We start from the raw sequence: 22,107 nt of genomic DNA on the forward strand, positions 1-22,107 counted from the left end.
TTCTCTTCTTATGTCAACACTCTCTCTCTTTTTTTTTTCTTTTTTTTTGCTTTTTCGGTCATGTTATGTTTACCTGTCAAAGGCTTGTTACAAACTATGAAACACATTGTGCAGACTTCTGGATGTTAGAAGAAAACTAATACTGCTCATGAATGAGACTAAAGGCAGGAAGGTGTCCTTTAAAACTAAACATGTTAATAGGACCTCCCTGTTTATATCATAGTTTATGATATAGCACGTGTATTTCAGTAATAGCCTGCTGAGGCCACTATACGTGCTGGCCTCATATCAAATGTGAAGGCAGACTGAGTCTATGTTTGACGTTTTTTATATCTAATCTTCCTTTTCAAACATTTAAACAGCAGCGAGTCTGCAGCTGAGGGAATACAAATTCAAATTGTCGGAACAGGTTTGCTCGTTTCTTGGATTCATTTGGTGATTTATTAAATGTATAACTGTTATTCTAATCTGCTGCTGAGTCTCTTACACTTTTCTTTATGCTGTATATTTTCACGTCTCTGGAATAGTTGGCAGTTAGATAGTCAGCTGGGAAACTTTGTGTTAACTCATGGAGCTGAGGATATCGTGGATATGCTGACCTCGCTGCGTGGTGTACAGAGCGAGGTCAGCATGATTAATATTCACAATAAAAATATTAGCCGAACATCATGAAGTCTGTATGTGTTTCACAGTGTCGAACAACCTTTGTACAGTTAAAGCCAGCAGTTACTACATGACGGAAACACCAACGTTATCTCTTTTATGTGTTTATACACAGGTCACGCTGATTACTGAACAAAAACCCAAAGATCAGATGTTAAACAGATTTATTTGCTCTCTCTCCTCCTTAAACATGTTTTTAATGTTAGTTATAATTCAGAATTGGCGACTGAAACACGTAGGACACATAAGAACATCAGGAAATAAAACATCGATAAATATAACCTCAGTAAAAGAAGTCAGCGGGGGTTACTACAGCTGTGTACCGGGGCCTGCGCTTTGTCGGTGGGATTGCTTGCGAGGCGAGCGGGTCTATCCCACGCTTTGCCGTGAGACTGGGCAGACATCTCCGAAATCATCGAAACACTTTTGCAAAGAGGCTGTATCTTGACAAACCGACCAGACACATGAAGATTAAACCACTACATTCTCGGCTAAAAAAATATTAAAACGGTATTTGGTAACACACAAACAGGGTTTTTCAAAGCTCAGTTCTGTTAGCTTCCACATGCCGGTTGTTGTGTGCTAGAAACAATGGCCACCAGGCCAAAGCAATGGTTTTGACTCGATCAGCGTTAACCCCGCCCCCTGAGTTTGATGGGTGAGGCTGACAGATAAAATTATTTCATGACGAGAGCCAGGCGTCAGGACTGCCAAAATGAAATAAATAAATATATCATTAAATAATTAATTAAATGTGTCAATAATTAATGAAATGTGTCAATAATTAATTAAAATGTGAAATACATAAATAATTAATTAAATGTGTCAATAATTAATTAATTAAATGTGTCAATAATTAATTAAAATGTGAAATACATAAATAATTAATTAAATGTGTCAATAATTAATTAATTACATGTGTCATAACTATTTATTTAATTAATTAATTCCAATTTTAATTAATTATTGCCACATTTAATTAATTATTTAATGGTGTATTTAATTAATTCATTATGGCAGTCCTGGCGTTCCATACAGATGAGGTGGACATCACAACAATGTGATTGGTCACTGGAAATGTTGAACCTGGAACAACATTTATTATGATGATGTGGGAACAACACCAACACGAGGAGATCATTCCAGGATGAATGTCAAAGGGAAAGTCCCTGGGACGCTTCCAGTTATGTTTGCATCTGGCGTAGTCATCTGACCGGTCTGTGCTATATCACCCCTCCTGACCCGGAGTGGTATAACATTTTGTAGAAAAGTTTGATCGATTCGCTCGCTCTCTCTCTCTCTCTTACAAAAATAATAAATTCTCTGGGGGGGTTTTCTCATAAGTTTATGGTACCCGACGGAGGAAGCATTGACCAGGACGGTTGTCTGACTTCTTCTTGATGTGCGTAAAACAAGGCCATTTTCTTTTAGGGTTTCTGTCTATTCTCTGTTAACGGGAAAACCCGTTGTAAAAGTAGCTATAAAAATGAAGAAAAACTCTTTACTTTGGTATGAGTGGCTGCACAAAACCAAAATACCTCATTGGGGTGTTTAAATAAAATTATTTAGTTTTGAATTTAGTTCTGAGTTCTGAATATGTGCGCGGTGCTTTTTTTTCCACTAAGGGTTATTTTACACGTACAAGGAGTTGAGGCCTGCATGAAATTCTTTGCTAGGTTACAAGCATTAAGAAATACTAATATCGATTAGAGGGGTTGTTGACGTCTTCTTGACCTGCGGTGTGTGCAAAATAAGACTGTTTTCTTTTAAGGATTCTATTTTCTGTTAATGAGAAAACCCGTTGTAAAAGTAGCTCAAAAGATGAAGAAAAACTCTTTACTTTTGGTCTGATAAGGAGTGGCTGCACCAAACCAAAATACCTCATCGAGGCGTTTTAATAAAATTATTTGGGATAGAGTTCTGAATATGTGAGCGGTGCTTTTTTTACTAAGAGATTTTTTTTACACGTGCGAGGAGACGAGTGGGTGGCCTGTAGGTTAATATAAGAAAGTAAAATAAATCCGCTATTGTAAAAAGAAATGGCTCTCTACAAGCAATAGAAAGTCCTTCTTCTCATTACAAGCGTTGGTGTAGCATGCCTCCACCCGGCTCTATAAATATAAATGCAATCCGTTACTAGTCAGATAATCTTAAAGGTTTTTATTTTATTGCGCCTGTAATAAGATTAACATAAGAAAGAAAAATAAAGCCGCTATTGAAGAAAGAAATAGCTCTTTACTGAGAAAAAGGTTATCAAGATCATTGTCATAATACTGAAACATTTAAACAGAATTCAAACTATGAGTTTGTCTGTGAAAAACGAACTGTCTTGATCATTCTGTCTGTCTCTATGCAGCATGCGCTCCGATCTCCGCTGACTCATCAGAAATCTGCTGCGTCACCGCCCTGAACTTTTCCTCCCCCCAGGAACCACCCCTCCTTTTTTCCCACCGGATGCAATTAGTCACACATATGGAATAGATTAGACACTTCCGGAGTACTTTCTGTAAGGTCAAAAGGTCAAGGCTAGGGACATCAATCAAACTGATGACACATGTTGTAGGGTTATGTTTTTTTTCAATAAGGATGTTATGTGTTTGTATACTTTCTGCCCAGTTTGACCCATTTAGCAAAAGTCAGCCCGTTTAAGGCTCTGATATCTATTCTGTGTGACTTAAGGCAGTTATGACATGGTCTGATTTTCTCACCCAATAAAGGAATATTTCATATATCATTCTACTCGTCATTCTATCAGACACAGTTATCACAGCTCGTACATTTTCTTTTTACACATATATGTAAGCACTGAGCCAAATTTAGTAATGCCAACATACTGAAGGAACAACATTTGTCTCTTATATATGATACATCTATATATACACTGTCAAAGATACTTGAGTGTCTTTGAGTGAAGATTTAAGGTGATAGGATATATAAATAGCTGCAACTAGTATCTTTACTGAAGCTCAGTATTTGACACAGAGTTCACTCACATGTGCTGTACCAGTTTACCTGCACATGTGATGTGACAATAGAAGTGATTTGATTTGAGAGTTCAAACTCACTGCTGTAATAACTAATAATGATTAGTATAATAACTATAATATTGGCCATATCATATTTACACTGACTTTAGTCTCATGAACAACATTAACTATTTGTTATTTACTAGCTAATCTTATATGACTGTTCAGTACATATATGAAGCCCAACAATCATGTTTTACAGTCCTGTGGTCTCAGCCTCAGATACTTATTAAATCAAACAAAGCTCATGTAGAAACAAACAAACGAACAAAATATGTTCTCCTTCATTTCTGTCAACCACACGTTTCCAGCTATCATGGTTGCTAGGCAACCTGGGCAGCGCGACGGAGGCTAGACCGTCCCATTTCACAAGCCTCACACTTCCGGCCTTAGCGGTCTTTGAGTACGCGGCGCTTGAGGACCATTGAGGCTGCGTACTTTAAGGCTGCAGACCCTGAATTGGGATACAGCCTATGTTAAAAGACTTTGAAGCGAGTTGCTAAAGAATCGAGGCTGCTGCTAGCTTACGTAGCATTAGCACTGTGCCGCAAGTTGGTCGCCTGTTTACGAGCGGCACCATTGTTTATTGTTGGTCTGCATATGGAAGACTGTTAATGCTTGCATATGGTTAAGAGAAGCTGGTTATAAATACTATTGTTACTGCTTAAGTTCTAATGCAGATTGATCATTTAATTTAGCACTTTAATAGAAAGCAGTATTTAAGAATACTCAAGTAAAATAATAATAATAATAATGGATACTTTATTGATCCCCATGGGGAAATTACTTGTAAATATTGTACTACAAAGCTTTATGCACTGCATTGATGTGTTAAAAAACATGTTTGGGATTGTTCACAGTATTTGCAGATGTGTGATAACAAACAATTTGTTTTTTGGTTTGTATTTAAAGGTTTTTCACCTATGGCTGACTATGACCGAAAAGAAGATTAAAGAAAAAGGAAAACAAAAGAACTGCCTGGTCATTGAGTGAAATCCAGTTAAACACCTGTGGTAGATGCATCAATCCCTTTCAAGCGGGGAAGCTGCAAAAACTTAAAGAGCTTGACAGTTTCAAAGATATTTAGTTTATATATTTTATATGAGACAGTACTTGTGTAAGAATGACTGATGTTGCGCCAAAAACTGATTGCCAAAAATTGATTTCCGGTTTTTGCCCTAAACTGATTGCTCGTGTGTGCGCGCCTGTGTGTCTGTGCACTCTCGTGTCTCTGGGACCATGCTTGTGTGTGTGAAAATGTGTTAAACCAGAGTAAAAGCGCTTAGTTAAACTTGTGCTTTTGTAACATTCAGTATGGCGAGACATACAGGTTGCATGCCTCGGGGGAAGACTTTATTTCAATTTATTTGCATTTGTATAATCCGAACAAGGAGATTTAGAATCAAAGTCAGAGTCGCAAAAAACTGTCGCCCTGGCTCCCAGCAAAAAACTCTTGAAAAAACTGCCGTCTTTTCTCCCAAAACGCACAACAACAACAACAAAAAACCCCTAGAATAACTCGATAGAACTCTCACGGCTCCCAACCCAACCCTTAGGCAAATAAGCAGGAAACCTCCTGGAAAACCCTCCGTCTTTCTCCAAAACACGCGCAACAACAACAACAAAAACCCCTAGAATAACTTAGGGAACCCTCTATTTCCCAAAACCTTATATTCAAAAACAGGGGAAAACTCCTGAAAAAATCCTTAGTCTTTTTTCTTCAAACGATCCCTCTTCCTCAAATTCTCAAGTTCTCCCTTCGCTCTTACTCGAACCCGCAGCCGCAGCCAGCGCAGAAAGAAAAAGTGTTTGTCCTACTCCCCGGCTTAGCTCCCGAATGCTGCTTAGCTCGTTCGAAAATTTGCGCCGGAGACCAACTCGTCTCTGAGGCGTGCCTAACTTCGCCCCACTGCCAATCACATAACAAATGGGCGGCTCCCCTCGCACCCCGGTTAGCCAATCGGATGCAGGTCCGATTTACATTCACAGCGATAGGTTTATTCTCTCGCTCACATTCAGGAGAAATAATTTAACATTTAGGCCTAAATTGAACTGTTTTTTTTTCCCTCAGAAAAAAGAAGACTTTTCTCTTTTTTCGCAAACAACATGAACGCCAGACCTGCCAACCTCACTGTGGTCTCTCAGACCCCAGTAACTAGCTACAGAGCCCCCGCGACTCCAGCGCAACTCACACGAATGCATCTTTGTAGGGTTCAGCCAGCACCCGCTAACCCAATGTAGGACAGCATCCGTCTCAGCTCCGGCGGATTTTGGGGCTATTCCTTCAGCCTCAGAGAGAGCGAAATCTATTTCTATCAACTAAAAGCAGGTGAAAGTTTTGGCCCGCTAACACCGCAGATTGCCTTTACTTCGTCTGACTGGGGTGTTTTGAGCCTCATCGCGACGCCCGAAGTGCAGAAGAGCCTGCGGGAAATGAGCTCGCAACAACCGGGAACCAGGGATCATCAACAACTGCCGTGGCTTTCCCTATGTACATATCAATCGGTAAGTGTTAATCTTCCTGTCTAACTACATTTTTGCATTTTCCTTTTGACCATTCTCTCAATCCTTTCACTTAAAAAAATATATCACAAGGGTTTGTAACACGTAAACAACATGGACGCCATCCATTCATTCGCTTCCGCTTATCCTTTTCAGGCTCTCCCTAGAAGACACAGGCTGCGCCCCCGCCTCCACCCAGTCGCCGCACGTTCGCTCAGGTCACCAGCCATCCAGCCGGTGTGCCGACGTTTAAAATCCCTCGCCGCCCAGCCCCGCAGGTCGCGGCCCAGGGTCCCCTAGGATCACAGAACCCTAAGACCCACTGGCCCAGGAAACATGTCCCGCCTGCTGCTGCTCAGGGTGCCCCATCACCAGCCAAGCAGTCGGACCACAAGAAGAACAACATGCCTAACATCCCCCATGGGGGAGATCGGAGCCGGACAAGCCCGGGCTCCAAGTTCACTCTAGGACACAGTTCCGGAGCCCGTTCGGAGAAGTGTGTTCTGCCTCCACCTTTCAGCGCCTGGGACTCGAGTTGGATCCCACAGAGTGAATGAATATAAATAATGAATGAATGAATGAATATGAATGAATGAATATTCTTTATTGTCATTGTCACAAGTACAATGAAATTGAAAGATGTCTCCGGTCAGTGCAACATCACGAAAGATAAATACTTAAAAAACTATAATAGATAGGATATAAAGGATAAAAATACATATAAAATACAGTATTCTCATACGGTAAATACACCCACGCAATCCAGGCCTAAGGCCCCATACAGACACTCAACATATAACCTAGTTGATATACCACTCAAACTATCAATCACTCAATCAGTTTGTTAGCGCATCCAACAAAACATGTCTAAAAGCATTCCAACATCAAGGGCACAAATGACAACCAGGGCAATGAGAGTCATCTACTTTTTGTAGCATTAAGACATGATATTGCAATTGGATAGAAACTGTGTTTGAGTCTGTTAGTCCTTGTGTGTGTTGTTCTATACCGTTTGCCTGAAGGCAGCAGTTCGAACATGGAGTGTCCAGGGTGTGAGGTGTCCTTTATGATGTTATGGGCTCTTTTGAGGCAGCGAGAACTGTGTAGATCTTTCAGTTTGAGGAGAGGGCAGCCGATTGTCCTTTGGGCAGCGTTGATTACTCCCTGGAGTGCTTTCCTCTGAGCCACTGTGCAGCTAGCGTACCATATGCCTATGCAGTACGTTAGTATGCTTTCGATGGAGGCTCTGTAAAAAGACACCAGCAGTCTCTGTGTGATGTTGTTCTTCCTAAGCACTCTCAGAAAGTACAGTCTCTGTTGTGTCCTTTTCAGTAGCTCAGAGGTATTCACACTCCAGGATAGGTTTCCCTCTATGCTGACTCCCAGGAAGCGGAACTCTGCCACCCTCTCCACATGGTCGTCGCTGATGATTAGTGGTTGGATTTCTGTCTTGTGTCTTCTGTAGTCAATTATGAGTTCTTTGGTCTTTTTCGTGTTTAGGAGAAGGTTATTATCCTTGCACCATGAAGACAGCCGCTCCACCTCATCTCTGTAGGCAGACTCATCTCCCCCAGATATGAGCCACACCACAGTAGTGTCATCTGCGAACTTTACAATGGTGTTGCTCTGGTGGGCGGGGGCGCAGTCGTGTGTATAAAGCGAGTAGAGCAGTGGACTAAGCACGCAGCCCTGTGGCGACCCAGTGCTTAGATTTAGGGCTGGAGATGTGTAACATCCCACTCTCACTCTCTGTCTGCGGTCAGTGAGGAAGCTATTGATCCACTTACAGGTGCTGTGAGGAAGCCCTAGTTCTTTTAGCTTGGCGTCCAGTTTGTATGGAAGAATGGTGTTAAATGCCGAGCTATAATCCACAAAGAGCATACAGAGAGTGCATTTCAGCAAAGAGACGACGAGACACTGTTCAGCTGAATCAAGCATGTCAGTCTCACAAAACATACTGTTTATTTACCCAAGATTAAGTCAAGACATATTGCTGATCATTAGTGGAAACTGAATAGAGAAGTGGAGCAAGGCAGCTGCCTTGGGGTAAACCGCAGTTCGTAACTGAGAAATAACCATTACAATAAACCTTCTGCTATCTTCTGTCCAAATAACTTTTCATCCAGCACAAAGCAGCTGGTGAAAATCCATAACATTTTAGTTTATCAATCAAAAGATCATCATTTATCAAATCAAATGCAGCACTAAAGTACAAGAATACCACTTTCCCATCATCTAGATGTTTATACCATATATTATCTGTCATATGAATTAGAGCTGAGCTGGTAAAATGACCAGCTTGGTTCAGTGAAGAAAAATGTCTGATTGTAACCTAAGGGTTTTTTACATTAAGAAAAAGAAACCAAACATCAAACCAATTTAAGCCTAAACAGTAACACATGAAAGTAGAGCAGGGCGATATGACCAAAAATATTTATCACGATATACATTTGAAAATTTGTGAAAACAATATAATTGACGATATAATTGACAACTTTATTAGTGCAAAAACACCATCAATGTATTTTCACTTAAACAAGCAGCTGTTTTTTATGTGCATTAGTTCAAGTTCAACTTTATTGTCACTTCAACCATATACAGTTTAAAAATACACAGTGAGGCGAAACAACGTTCCTCCAGGAACCAAGGTGCTACAAGACAAGTTAGTGCAAAAAAATAATAATATATAATATATCTAGTAATAATATTGTGCAAAAGAGCATTTACAGGTTGGTGTGTGCGATAGTTTGGTGGTGTAGGTCAGTGTGTTTGCGCTTGTGTTGGTTAGTCAGTCCAGTCTCAATGTTTTGAGGTATTTGAGTTAAGCTGAGTGATAATGTTAGTGTATGTGTGTGTGTGCGTGTTTATCAGTCAGTCCCTTTTTGCTGAGGAGACGGATGGCTTGTGGAAAAAAGCTGTTGCACAGTCTGGATGTGAGTGCCCGAATGCTTCGGTACCTTTTTCCAGATGGCAGGAGTGTAAAGAGTGTGTGAGAGGGGTGTGTCCGATCAGCCACAATGCTGGTGGCTTTGCGAATGCAGCGTGTGGTGTAGATGTCCTCAATAGAGGGTAGAGAGACCCCGATGATCTTCTCTGCTGTTCCCACTATCCGCTGTAGGGTCTTGCGGTCTGATATGGCACAGCTCCCAAACCAGACAGTGATGCAGCCGCTCAGGATGCTCTCAATAGTTCCTCTATAGAAGGTGGTCAGGATCGGTGGTGGAAGCCGGGCCTTTCTCAGTCTTCTCAGAAAGAAGAGACGCTGTTGGGCTTTCTTGTGCAGGGAGCTGGTGTTGAGGGACCAGCCGAGGTCCTTCTCCAGGTGTACGCCCAGGAATTTGGTGCTGTCAACGATCTCCACAGAGGAGCCATTGATGCTCAGCGGTGAGTGGTCGCCTCGTGTCCTCCTAAAGTCAACAACCATCTCTTTTGTCTTGTCAACATTCAGAGACAGGTTGTTGTCCTTACACCAGTCCGTTAGTCTCTGCACTTCCTCTCTGTACGCTGACTCGTCGTTCTTGCTAATGAGACCCACCACGGTCGTGTCATCAGCGAATTTAATGATGTGATTTGAACTGTGTGTTGCTACACAGTCATGAGTCAGCAGTGTGAACAGCAGAGGACTGAGCACACAGCCTTGTGGGGCCCCAGTGCTCAGTGTGGTGGTGCTGGAGGTGCAGTTCCCGATCCGTACTGACTGAGGCCTTCCGGTCAGAAAGTCCAGGATCCAGTTGCAGAGGGAGGTGTTCAGGCCTAACAGGCTCAGCTTTCCGATCAGTTGTTGGGGGATGATCGTGTTAAATGCTGAGCTGAAATCTATGTACAGCATTCGGACGTGTGAGTCCTTCTTGTCCAAGTGTGTCAGGGCAAGATGGAGTGCAGTGGAGATGGCGTCGTCCGTTGAGCGGTTATGGCGGTATGCAAATTGCATTGGGTCCAGCATTAAAGTTATATAAAAAATTAACAGTGCAAATGCAAATGGCTTGCTGACAGTTTAACCAAAAGGCATTTCCAGAGGAAATTGGCTGACATTTGCTCCAAGGCATTTGTATTTGCACTGTTAAATTTTTATATAACTTTAATGCACATAAAAAACAGCTGTTGGTTTAAGTGAAAATACATTAATGGGGTTTTTTTTTTTGCACTAATAAAGTTGTTGAGTTGTAAAGTATTTTGTCTCGGGTCAATCATATCGTCAGTTACATTGTTATCGCAAATTTTCAAATGTATATCGTGATAAATATTTTTGGTCATATCGCCCTGCTCTGTCTGTCACCTTCTGTGTTGAGCTCATTGTTTTCTCTGTAGCGGCTGAGCTGAGTCCAAGTAGCTGAAAATGTTCCTCTGCTGCTCCGTCAGACTCTTCTCCTCCTGCTGATCAGCTGGGACACAAAACAGATCTTTGTTAGGCTCCACACTGCACTGAAGAGTCAAAGTGTCTCATATGTTCATCTGACAACAAAAAACAAAAAAATTTTGCTTCCCCAAGTGGGCAAACAGACACAAAAGGTTTGAGCACAGATACCAAATTTAGCAGTATGGCAGACCAGTAGCAGGAGAGACTGAGGCCTGTTATTAGAATCAAATGCCCAGTGGGCCGACACACCGATTTGCACCGATAAGACAAAGACAGCTGAGTTTTATCCTGGAATACATTTTTTTTTACATTTCCTTGAAATGTTTTTCATTGTAGCACTTTTACCTCCAACTAGGGGTGCAACGATACACAAAATTCACAGTTCAGTTCGATACTTTGGTGTCACAGTTCAATATTTTTTCGATACAAAAAAAAATGTTCATGCCTTTTTAATTTGTCATTTATTAAAATTATAAATATATATTTTAACTCAAAAGTACAGTTTTTAAATTTAATGTTGATGAAACAACAAAAATAAATAAATCTGATAGAAAACTCAATCATCTTTGGAAAAGAGTTTATTACAGAGAAATGGCTCTTTCCAAAAAAAAAGCTATTCTATACGCTTCTTCTGGGCTATACTCTCAGCAGCATATTAAACATCAGGTCCCCATAAGGAGAATCATGTGCTAACGGCTGCCTAAATGACTCGGGTAAAGTTTGTAGCATGCGTGCTTGTTGTTTTTGTCTGCTTCCACTTGTCTTTGCACTAGGATGATGTCGGCGTAAATGTGCAGTCATATTCGTTGTGTTCCCACTAGTGCTGTCAGCGTTAAACTCGTTAAAATGACGTTAACGCCATAACGCTGCAAATCTCCCTTAACGAGTTACCATGGATCGTGTGCGTGGGGCTGTACGGCATCAACACGTTAACAAGCTAACTGCGCTAACGCACTAGTTCCCACCAATTGAGCATTGCGTGGCACATTCGACATACTGTTTTACTTTTGTCCATGACGCGCTTACCTTCAGGGTCATGCTTCACATGAACATCAAGATAGTTTCAAACGCCAGATCTGAATGAAGGTGGGGGAGGTTCAATTTCGGGTAGCGTTGAGGCAGTTGCCATATTGCAACGAGCTTGGCTTCTGTCTTGCTAGCTTGCGCTGCGCTCAGTGGATCTGCACTCGACAGTGCAGCCTAGGCGGGGTAGTCGAACGCAGATCCACTGAGCGCTCAACACAGACAGCATCGTCGGAAGAAAAGTTGATAAAACAAATAAAAGATTTTGTATTGTTCGATACATATGCCTACAGAACCGAAAGCACTGTATCGAACGTATTTGCTTGTTTATTTTTTTTAAAAACACACACTCCCTTCACCTCTTCTACATTCTTATGTTTCTCCCAGAGCAGATCTGAGGGGCAGCCCCTCAGTCATACACATATACTTTTAATCTCACCCTTAAGGGGTGGTCCCCAGGAGTTTCACAGCATGGTTTAGAACAGTGGTTCTCAAACTGTGGTACACATACCACTAGTAGTACTTAGTCTCTCTCTGGTGGTAAACGGAAAATCTCAATTTTTTTTAAAGACTAAACAATATGTAATTGTGGAGGTATGCAAAGACGACAAGCGTTCCCGGGGCTCTTCTAGGAGAGAGAGTGTACCAGAAAACGTCTCCCCGAGCATGAGTCCTCTATAAAGAGCAGCTTATTGCCAGTGGTGGGGGCCCCTTCTGCAAGTGAGTAGTAACCCTTTGCAGCCAGCAACAGTGAATTGGCGAAGCCAGCTGTCGGAGGAAGACTTGAGTGAAGAGGAATCTGCCGTCAAACGTCCCTAGCAAGGACAGTGTGCTCTACATGAGCTCAAGAGCAATACCGTCACCCAGGCCCGAGAGAGGAGTTTCTCGGTCCGAGGGAGTAGCGCTGTAGACGTGGACAAAATTGTTGGTACCCTTCAGTCAATGAAAGAAGAACTCACAATGGTCACAGAAAAAAACTTTAATCTGACAAAAGTAATAATAAATAAAATTCTATGAATCTTAACCAATGAAAATCAGACATTGCTTTTCAACCATGCTTCAACTGAATTATTTAAATAATAAATGGATGAAACAGGGCTGGACTAAAATGATGGTACCCCTAGAAAAGAATGAAAATAATGTGACCAAAGCGACATGTTAATTCAAGGTGTGTCCACTAATCAGCATCACAGGTGTCTACAATCTTGTAATAAGTCAGTGGGCCTATATATAGGACTCCAGGTGTTGTTTGGTGACATGGTGAGTACCACACTCAACATGGACCAGAGGAAGCAAAGGAAGGAGTTGTCTCAGGAGATCAGAAAGAAAATCATAGACAAGCATGTTAAAGTTAAAGGCTATAAGACCATCTACCAGCAGCTAGATGTTCCTGTGACTACAGTTGCACATGTTATTCAGAAATTTACGATCCATGAAACTGTAGCCAACCTCCCTGGATGTGGCCGCAGGAGGAAAAGTGATGACAGATCAAAGAGACGGATAATCCGAAAGGTAACAAAAGAGCCCAGAAAGACTTCTAAAGAGATCCAAGCTGAAGTTCATACTCAAGGAACATCAGTGTCAGATCGCACGAGCCGTCATTGTTTCAACCAATCCCCGGGTCTCGGACCGGTACCGGTCCGTGAGTCGTTTGGTACCGGCTGCGAGAGTTGAGGCTCAGGTGTGAAATGTATGGTTTTCAGGGTTTATATCGGTTTTCAGTGTTATTTTGTTATCGTTAACTCTGTTTAATGGGCGACCGTGGCTCAGGGGGTTGGGAATCGCATCTGTAACTGGAAGGTCGCCGGTTCGATCCCTGGGCTCTCTGTCCTGGTCGTTGTGTCCCTGTGCAAGACACTTAACCCTACTTGCCTACTGGTGTTGGCCAGAGGGGCCGATGGCGCGATATGGCAGCCTCGCTTCTGTCAGTCTGCCCCAGGGCAGCTGTGGCTACAACTATAGCTGCCTCCACCAGTGTATGAATGTGAGAGTGAATGAATAGTGGTATTGTAAAGCGCTTTGGGTGCCTTGAAAAGCCCTATATAAATCCAATCCATTATTATTATTCCTGGGTCTTTTCACGTGTGTTATGAATAAATCTTCTTTTTTTCGGTACCAGTACTAGTTTTATTTTGTTGTATCCGCGACACCTTAAACGCCGGTTCGTGAAAATATTATCGGGCATAAACCGGTCCGTGGCGCAAAAAAGGTTGGGGACCGCTGACTCAGACAACTTAAAAATATTATTGTTTGGCTTTTTTCAGTGTTTTATTTGTTCCTGACTAAATCAGTTAGGCTGAGATCAAAGTTATTAAATTAAATAAATAATAATAATAATAATAATAATAATGGATTGGATTTATATAGCGCTTTTCAAGGCACCCAAAGCGCTTTACAATGCCACTATTCATTCACTCTCGCATTCATACACAATAAAACATTATTATTCCCTCGGGAGGGTTCCTCTGGGAGTTTCACACAGCTGAAAACACGTCAAACAGAAAACTGATTAAACAAAAGTGTGAGATGGTCAAGAATTTATGCGTCTGGTTATATTTTAGATAGCAAGGAGCAGACGGCAAAGTTTCACTCCACTGAGAGAGGTTGTGATGCAATTCTGAAGGCTAGACCGTCCAACCTCACAATCAGTCACGTCCAGCCTACCAGATTTTCGAAGGACCTGGCCCACACCCACACACCTTTTGAATGTTGGCAAATATGTGTATGTGGTGTCTGTGAAGGTTCTCAGTCATCGTAGTCTAAGGAGCTTGGAAAGAAAAGTGTCTGGACTTCTTTAAGAAGCTTGAAATACATTTAAATCTGGGACTCTCCACCATTTGACCCTTAGAACGGAAGAAGCTTCTCGGATGATAAGAGGTGAAACGTCTTCATGTGTATGTGGTGTTAAATAGGCCTATACTACTGCGCTTTGATGTCGCTCGTAAGGGTGAAACTCATTGTGAAACGTTTGAGAACCACTGCTACAGAACAATGGTAATTTCCCTTATATGGTAACACCTGCAACCCACGTGACACCCAGAATAGAGATTGACAGACCACGTGACTTTCGCGCATTGCATGCCGGGTACTAGTGGCAAAACAATCAAACCAATGAATCAAATGCAAGCATTTGCAGCACCGCAAAACGTTCATTCTCCGGTTCCAATACCTTCTTGCTTTTTCTTTGCCCCCCAAAAAAGGTATGTAAAAAACAAAGGAGAACAATGCCGGTCCGTACAAAGACAGACTTGATGAAAAGTCAAAGAAAAGATACGAGGAAAAAATCAAACGAGTGAAAGGGTTAGACCCTGACGAGCACACAGAGTGGACAAAATACGTTAGCATGCTGCCCAACTTTCACCACGCTCATATTTATAATTATACGGTTCTTGGAGTGAGTGCATACACTCATGACGTTTTTAGTAACTTCAGGTCACTGCAACAAGCCCAGGTACAGTTTACCGACGGATGGGTACAGGACCTTGAAATGCACCGAAAGACCATCGTACGTATCATAAGTTTACCAGTCTCACAAATCGTCTTCATAAATACACATTCGTTAACAGTTTATTAATAGGACCTTTGAGCTCAACAGTAATTAATTAGTAGTGGAAATAATTTCTGGTACGCATCACAGAAATGTAGCAGTGACAATAATATTGTATGCTGTAATCGTACTGGCCAATTAGTGATACAAAAAAAAACTGTTTTATCCTGTGAATAAAAGTATATGTTTTTGTCAATGTACCATAATAACAGAAGCGAAACGCAATGTTGTGTCAGGACAATTCACCATTTATGCACAATAAACAAAGGACCATAGCGCAACAATTTCTGTTCAGCACCAGACTTGCTTGTAACTTATATCACCAATTATGTTATGAAAAATTACATGTTAACTACTACAAAACACTTACCTTTGTGGAAATGCTTGGAGCAGACTAACCTGTGAGCTGGAGTGTTCTGGGACGTTATATTTAGTCTTCGAATGGCTGCAATCCAGGCCATCCGTTGGCTCTTTGTTACTTCAGAAACATGGCTTGAACAATTTCTCTTCAACGACGTAATCCGATAACAACCGATCTCTTTACACGTCGGCTTCCCGTAGCTCTCATGTGACCGGCTATTGCTGTTAATAATACAACAGCTTCTTGCCATTTTTGTTTCTTTTTAATCGCTGTGTAACTGATTTCAATCCGGTCGTTAAGTGATGATGTGACGAATCCTACTTCCGGACCTAAAGTAGTCTGCGTTTAATATGGCTTTTGTGTTGTTAACATGTTTAATGTTTTGTATTTTCTTCTATTTAATCTCAAAAAGCTCCTAAAACAGTCAGTGATCACTGTTGACCTCCCTCGGCTTTTATTACCGCTAATCATTTATTTAAGCTCAGTTTTTAAAACCTTAGGATGTAACTACAGCCCAGCCCACGCAGCAGTATATGAATGACTAACCTCGTATTGTGGATGGATTATCTCAGTTGTTCTCCTGGCTGAAGTTTGGTCCTTTTACAGCATCCTGCCATGCGATTACATTTGTTCCTGACCACCGAGAACACTCACGTTAACTTTTATCGAGTGGAAAAAAAGTTAGCTTGTTTATATTATGCTAACATGGCTGTGTCGCTAGCGGTCACGTAGCACATCATTATATACCAGCTAGCCAAACTTCAGTAACCCTACAAACGTCACTTTAGTTTTCTGTCTTCATTTATGTTGGAAGTGATAACAGAGCTGTACGTTTCAAATTGTTTCCAAAACCCCGCAGTCAGGACATGCTATATTGTAGTTATGTCTGTGAAGGTTCTCAGTCATCCAGGTCATCGTAGTCAAAGGAGCTTGCAAAGAAAAGCGTCTGGACTTCTTTAAGCTACTTGAAGACGTTTCACCTCTCATCCGAGAAGCTTCTTCAGTTCTAAGGTCAAATGGTGGAGAGTCCCAGATATAAACCTAGTGGGAGTAACCCCCCACAGAGGGACCAAGATAAGATGTCCTGATAAGAAGGACAGACGCAACAACATTGTCATCCCCTATGTAGCCGGTGTATCAGAAAAACTCAGGAGAGTTTTCTCCAAGCATGACATCCCGGTGCATTTCAGACCCAGCAACACGCTCAGACAAAAACTGGTTCACCCGAAAGACAAAACCCCTTCCCAGACGCCTTAACGCCCACTCACATCCTGGGCCATCTGATCTCAGGAATTCGCATGATAAGGTGGGGCCAGGTTTCACAATGAACTCACCCGAAACTCTGGCTGATTGGGACCCACACCCAGTTTCACACCTTGTCTCAGGCGATTAGAGGATCATCAGGGGGTCCTTTTGTCCCTCTGTGGGGGGTTACTCCCACTAGGTTTATATCTGGGACTCTCCACCATTTGACCTTAGAACTGAAGAAGCTTCTCGGATGAGAGGTGAAACGTCTTCAAGTAACTTAAAGAAGTCCAGACGCTTTTCTTTGCAAGCTCCTTTGACTATATTGTATTTAGATAGAAGCTAGCGAGCTAACTTCCTGCTAACTTCTAACTCCATTAAATGTCATAAATTCAGTTTTCATGGATGGCTGGATGTTAAACTCAATTGTTACACCTGGTAGAGCAGAATGCTGATCATTTTATTAAAGACTTTAGACAGTTTTTCAACTAATAATAATAATAATAATAATAATAATAATAATAATAATAATAATAATAATAATGGATTGGATTTATATAGCGCTTTTCAAGGGACCCAAAGCGCTTTACAATGCCACTAGTCAATCACTCTGACATTCACACACTGGTGGAGGCAAACCACATTTGTAGCCACAGCTGCCCTGGGGCAGACTGACAGAAGCGAGGCTTCCATAACGCGCCATCAGATGAAGTTTACGAAAGAACAGAACATGAACATAAAAAAACAAGGGGTAAAACAATAATTACATGAGTACACGAAAAAAATCAACATATATAAATATTGTTCTGAGAGCCTTTTTGTTGGTTGAGTCTGATATTGATTGTATGCACAATTCCATATCCTTATAAAAAGGCAAAAATATGGCATTTTATTAATAAACTTACATTTATGGATAGAAAATTTAGCTAAACGTATTAAGAAATGTATAATAAAAAAAATTTATCATTCTTCCTGGAGAACTTAAAGAAACAGAATAAAACATTTCCCCATCATTAAGAAAACTCCCTTAAAATATGGACAATAACAAAACTGCTAAATTCCTTCCAGAATCTCTGTGTAGAGGAACAGTACCAACAAAGATGTGTCACAGTTTCTGGATGATCCCCACAGAAAGTTCAACTAGTATTTATGTGTCTTTTAAATGTTACCATATAGTGACTGGCTGGGTAACATTTATGAAGAATTTTATATGAGATTTCCTTCACCTTGTTTACAATTAGATATTTATGGGCTCATCCAGACTGTCTTCCAGGTGATATCTGGAACATGTCGGTTCCAGTAAGATATTATATATATGGGAGAGACACGATATCTTCTTGGAATAAACTACGTATTCTCTTATTGCTGTTACCAAGTTCCTGTGAAAAGCAGATTTTTCCCACTGCTGACTCAGCTGGATCAGGGAGAGTGACTGAGGTAGATATTGAACTGTCAGTGTTTTTATATAACATTAAAGTACCTGAGTGTATGGCACCAAGCACCATTGAGAATTCCCAAACACTGATGGGAAAACTATATAGTGTAAGGGATTCATTGTAAGTAAGTAGTGCTCCCTCTTTATTAACCAGCTGAGCCATCAATAGGATCCCATTTTGGACCCAAGTTTCCAGGAAAAGTGATAATAAAAGAAATAAAATATCTCTGTTGTTCCAGATGAGTTATATGTGTGGTGAGAAGTTGTGTTTATAAATGAGGGTCCACGCTAAGAGGACTTGCTTATGGAAGGATGAAAGATTTACAGGGAGTTTTCCAACACTGTAATTACAATTTAAAATAAAATTAAAGCCACCAAAATAGGAGAAAATATGATATGGTATAAAATTCCAGATAGAGGTAGGGTTTTAAGAAAATGTTTAGCCCAAATCATTTTGAAAGTGTTATTTAAAGTAGAAAAGTCTAAAATGTTAAGCTCACCTGATTCATAGTTATTCATCACAACAGATTTTCTAATATGTGTATGGTTTTTCCATATAAAATTAAAGAGCATGCGGTCAATGTCTTTACTAATTTTCTTATCCAGATGTAAGGAGAGAGCAGCATATGCCAGTCGTGATATCCCTTCAGTTTTAGTAATTGACACTCTACCTGTCAGAGCAACACGTTCTCACTCCCAACTCGTCAAATGTATGACACATGGTCAGGCTCCCTCTGCTTCACTTATCGACGTGCAGGGTACCCCCCTCGCATCGAGAATTGACGTGCAGGGTCCTCCCATTGAATACTATGCTGCTCCCTAATCGTTGTTTATTGACGACAAGAGATTTCCGCGGAAGAGCCTCTTGTTTGTATATTTATACATTTCCGAAATCACATTGTAGTGACATATACTGAACACAATATATTGTGTAATGTAAACAACTACCTGAGAAACAGCAGATAAATTCATTTTAGTTATTACTTCTGTATCGTGTATTGCATTTATGGATGGAGTGGTGTATGCTGGGTAATGGCACAGCTAGCGACTGGGTGACTTTATTCACCCGCTTCGGCTGTTATCAGTCCATACAATGGGCATTATTAGCACAAATCAATCCCATAGATATGGGCCATCTCCTTCTAGATTGTTCAGAAGGTTGTTATCATCCATCCACATGGAGGATCACTAACAGGAGCGTGGGAAGACTCCAGAATCCACTCTGGCTGGAATCCGGTGGATTTAGCAGTGTTTACAGGTAAGACCATTTAAACGGACAGCATTTATAGAATGACTATTAAAAGTCAGTGAGTGTCAATAATCATGAGTGAACTCCCCGATGAAGCCTTGTGTGCTAAAACATGTCAGAGTTTAAAGGTTAAACATGAGTTTCCAAAACGTTTTGCTGGAGAACAATGAACTATTTGACTGAGTTTCAATTATTTACAGACGAGCAAAACCAGGACAGAGAAAAAAAGGACAAAACCGACTCAGTAAAACAACAGAAAATAAGATCCCATGTAAATCTGTATTATGTAGAAGTTCAGCCCAGCAACCAGTTCAGTTCAACACAAGTTTAAATGATTCTATCTGAACTCTGTGGAGCCTGATCTCAAGCTTTTTGAGTCTGACACTGAAACCAGAGGATCTTTCTGTCTCTTCAGATTCACTGTGATCCAGTGATGGGAGTGATTTCAGCCCTGAGTGATCACGCTGATGTTTGCACAGAGCAGACAATGAGGTGAATGTTTGGGCACATTGGTAACAGTGAAACAGTTTATTAGTAACGTGGGATCGTTTGTGTTTGGAGTATGAACTGAGATTCCTGAAGCTCTTGTCACACTGGTCACAGCTGTAGTTTCCTTCCATGTGTGCACGTTCATGCTTGTTACAAGTACTTGAATCTGAGAAGCTTTTGTCACAGTGTCTGCACTTGTATGGTTTCTCTCCTGTGTGGACTCGTTTGTGTGTTTTAAGCTCCCTTGCAGTGGTGAAGGATGACCCACACTGATCACAGAGGTGCTTTTTAACCCCACTGTGAATCAGTTCATGCCGTTTTAAGTCACCTGATGTGGTGAAGCTTCTCCCACATTCTTTGCAGTATTTCACTTTGTCTCCAGTGTGTCTACGTTGATGTATTTTTAGGTCAGCTTGGCAACTGAAAGTTTTTCCACAAAGGTCACAATGAAAGTCTTTCCCACCACCACGGTGATGACAGGGTTGAGAACTGGATCCATCTGTGTCGCTCTGCTTCTAAACAAAGACACAAAGACAGTGTAAGTCAGTCCTTCAACATTTTTATCCTGAACGTCGCCTGAAATAAAGAGCATCTCTGCAGACGTCCAATTACATTTGACTGTTTCAGTTAACACACTCAGTTTACTGGGCTGCAATAACTACAATACTACCACCATAATACTACAGTAATACTAAAATCATAACTGACATGAAAATCTGAATAATCACTCAGAGCTGCTTTTCCATGCAGTAGAATTGCTAACATGCTAACACAGTTTAATGAGCAGAGTTGTTCCAAACAGTCAGGCTAAAATGACAAGATAACAATATAAATACATACCTCACAGTAACTGCACTTGTAGAGTCTCTTTCTGGTGTGGATCTGTTGGTGTCGTCTCAGGTAATGTGGAGATTTAAAAGTCTTCTCACACAGGTCACATTTATAAGGTCGTCCCTCAGTGTGGGTAAACATGTGTCGTTGTAACTTTTCGTCTGTTGTAAACTCTTTGCCACACTGTTCACAGCAGTACACATCATGTCTGGTGTGAATGCGTAGGTGTATATTTCTGTGCCCTATCTGACTGAAGGTTTTTCCACAGATGTCACAGCTGTATGCCTTAATTCCAGAGTGGCTAACTAGATGCCTCTGTAAGTTGCTACTTTGAGTAAAAGCTCTGCCACACTGATCACAGCTGTACGCTTTAACTCCACTGTGGATGAGTTGGTGTGATTTTAGGTGACCCTTCCAGGAAAAAGACTTTCCACACAAGTCACAGCTGAACGGTCTCTCTCCAGTGTGGATGACCTGATGCTGTTTTAGATTAGCCTTCTCAGTAAACTCCTTCCCACACTCGTCACAGCTGTACGCCTTAATTCCAGAGTGGCTAACTAGATGCCTCTGTAAGCTGCTACTGTGAGTAAAAGCTCTGCCACACTGATCACAGCTGTACGCTTTAACTCCACTGTGGATGAGATGGTGTTGTTTTAGAGCAACCTTCCAGGAAAAAGACTTTCCACACAAGTCACAGCTGAACGGTCTCTCTCCAGTGTGGATGACCTGATGACGTTTTAGTTCATTCTTCCTAGCAAAATCCTTCCCACACTTGTCACAGGTGTGTTTTTTCTCTCTCTTTCTTCTGTGAGGTTTGTCGGCCTCCTGAGAGCGCTGACTTCTCGCTCCATGTTGGTCCTGCAGTGACAGAGATACAAACAGAGGCAGTGAGTGAAATGCAGTCGTGGAACAAACTCAACCTTCAAACTCCCTCCATTAACACTAGTTTTAAACCTGAAGGTGGAGTGTGGCACCAAACACCTTAAAGGTCTCTTATCCCCACCTGCTGGTAGTTCTAACACATTACATCCAACCTGCTGTTAAAAATAATTCATAACTGTTTAAGCAGTGTTTAAAATCATGCCCATCTCTCCTGATTGTACACACACACACACACACACACACACACACACACACACTTTTATATTATTTTATAATTTATATTATTTTGTTGTTTCCTATTACATATTTCTATAATTTGTATAGATTTATACATAACTATTCAGTGATATTAAATCCTATGTTTGTTTATTTGTTTATTCATAAGGAACCCCATTAGCTTCCACAACAGATGTTGCTCGTCTTCTGTCATATACAATCACATGGAGGAAAAAACATGGCAGCGACGGAGAATGAGAAGGGTGAAAGCGGATCGTTGA

The 22,107-nt window shown here is 41.2% G+C and overlaps 2 protein-coding genes across 2 annotated transcripts in view; one reads left to right on the plus strand and one right to left on the minus strand.

Moving 5' to 3' along the window:
• Positions 1-22,107, minus strand: part of LOC146625327 (uncharacterized) — a 120,861-nt gene that overhangs the window by 52,916 nt on the left and 45,838 nt on the right. The window contains exon 6 of the mRNA XM_085362770.1: positions 20,999-21,323. Within this exon, the coding sequence (XP_085218896.1) occupies positions 20,999-21,323 (325 nt within the window). The remainder of the gene's footprint in view (positions 1-20,998; positions 21,324-22,107) is intronic.
• LOC146625328 (uncharacterized) overlaps positions 1-22,107 on the plus strand; it is a 155,623-nt gene that overhangs the window by 41,321 nt on the left and 92,195 nt on the right. The window lies entirely within an intron of this gene.

Source organism: Diplotaxodon limnothrissa, linkage group LG9 (genome assembly GCF_057381915.1).
Source record: "Diplotaxodon limnothrissa isolate DT_005_m linkage group LG9, D_limnothrissa_male_GT1.1, whole genome shotgun sequence".
Classification (NCBI taxonomy): Eukaryota; Metazoa; Chordata; class Actinopteri; order Cichliformes; family Cichlidae; genus Diplotaxodon; species Diplotaxodon limnothrissa.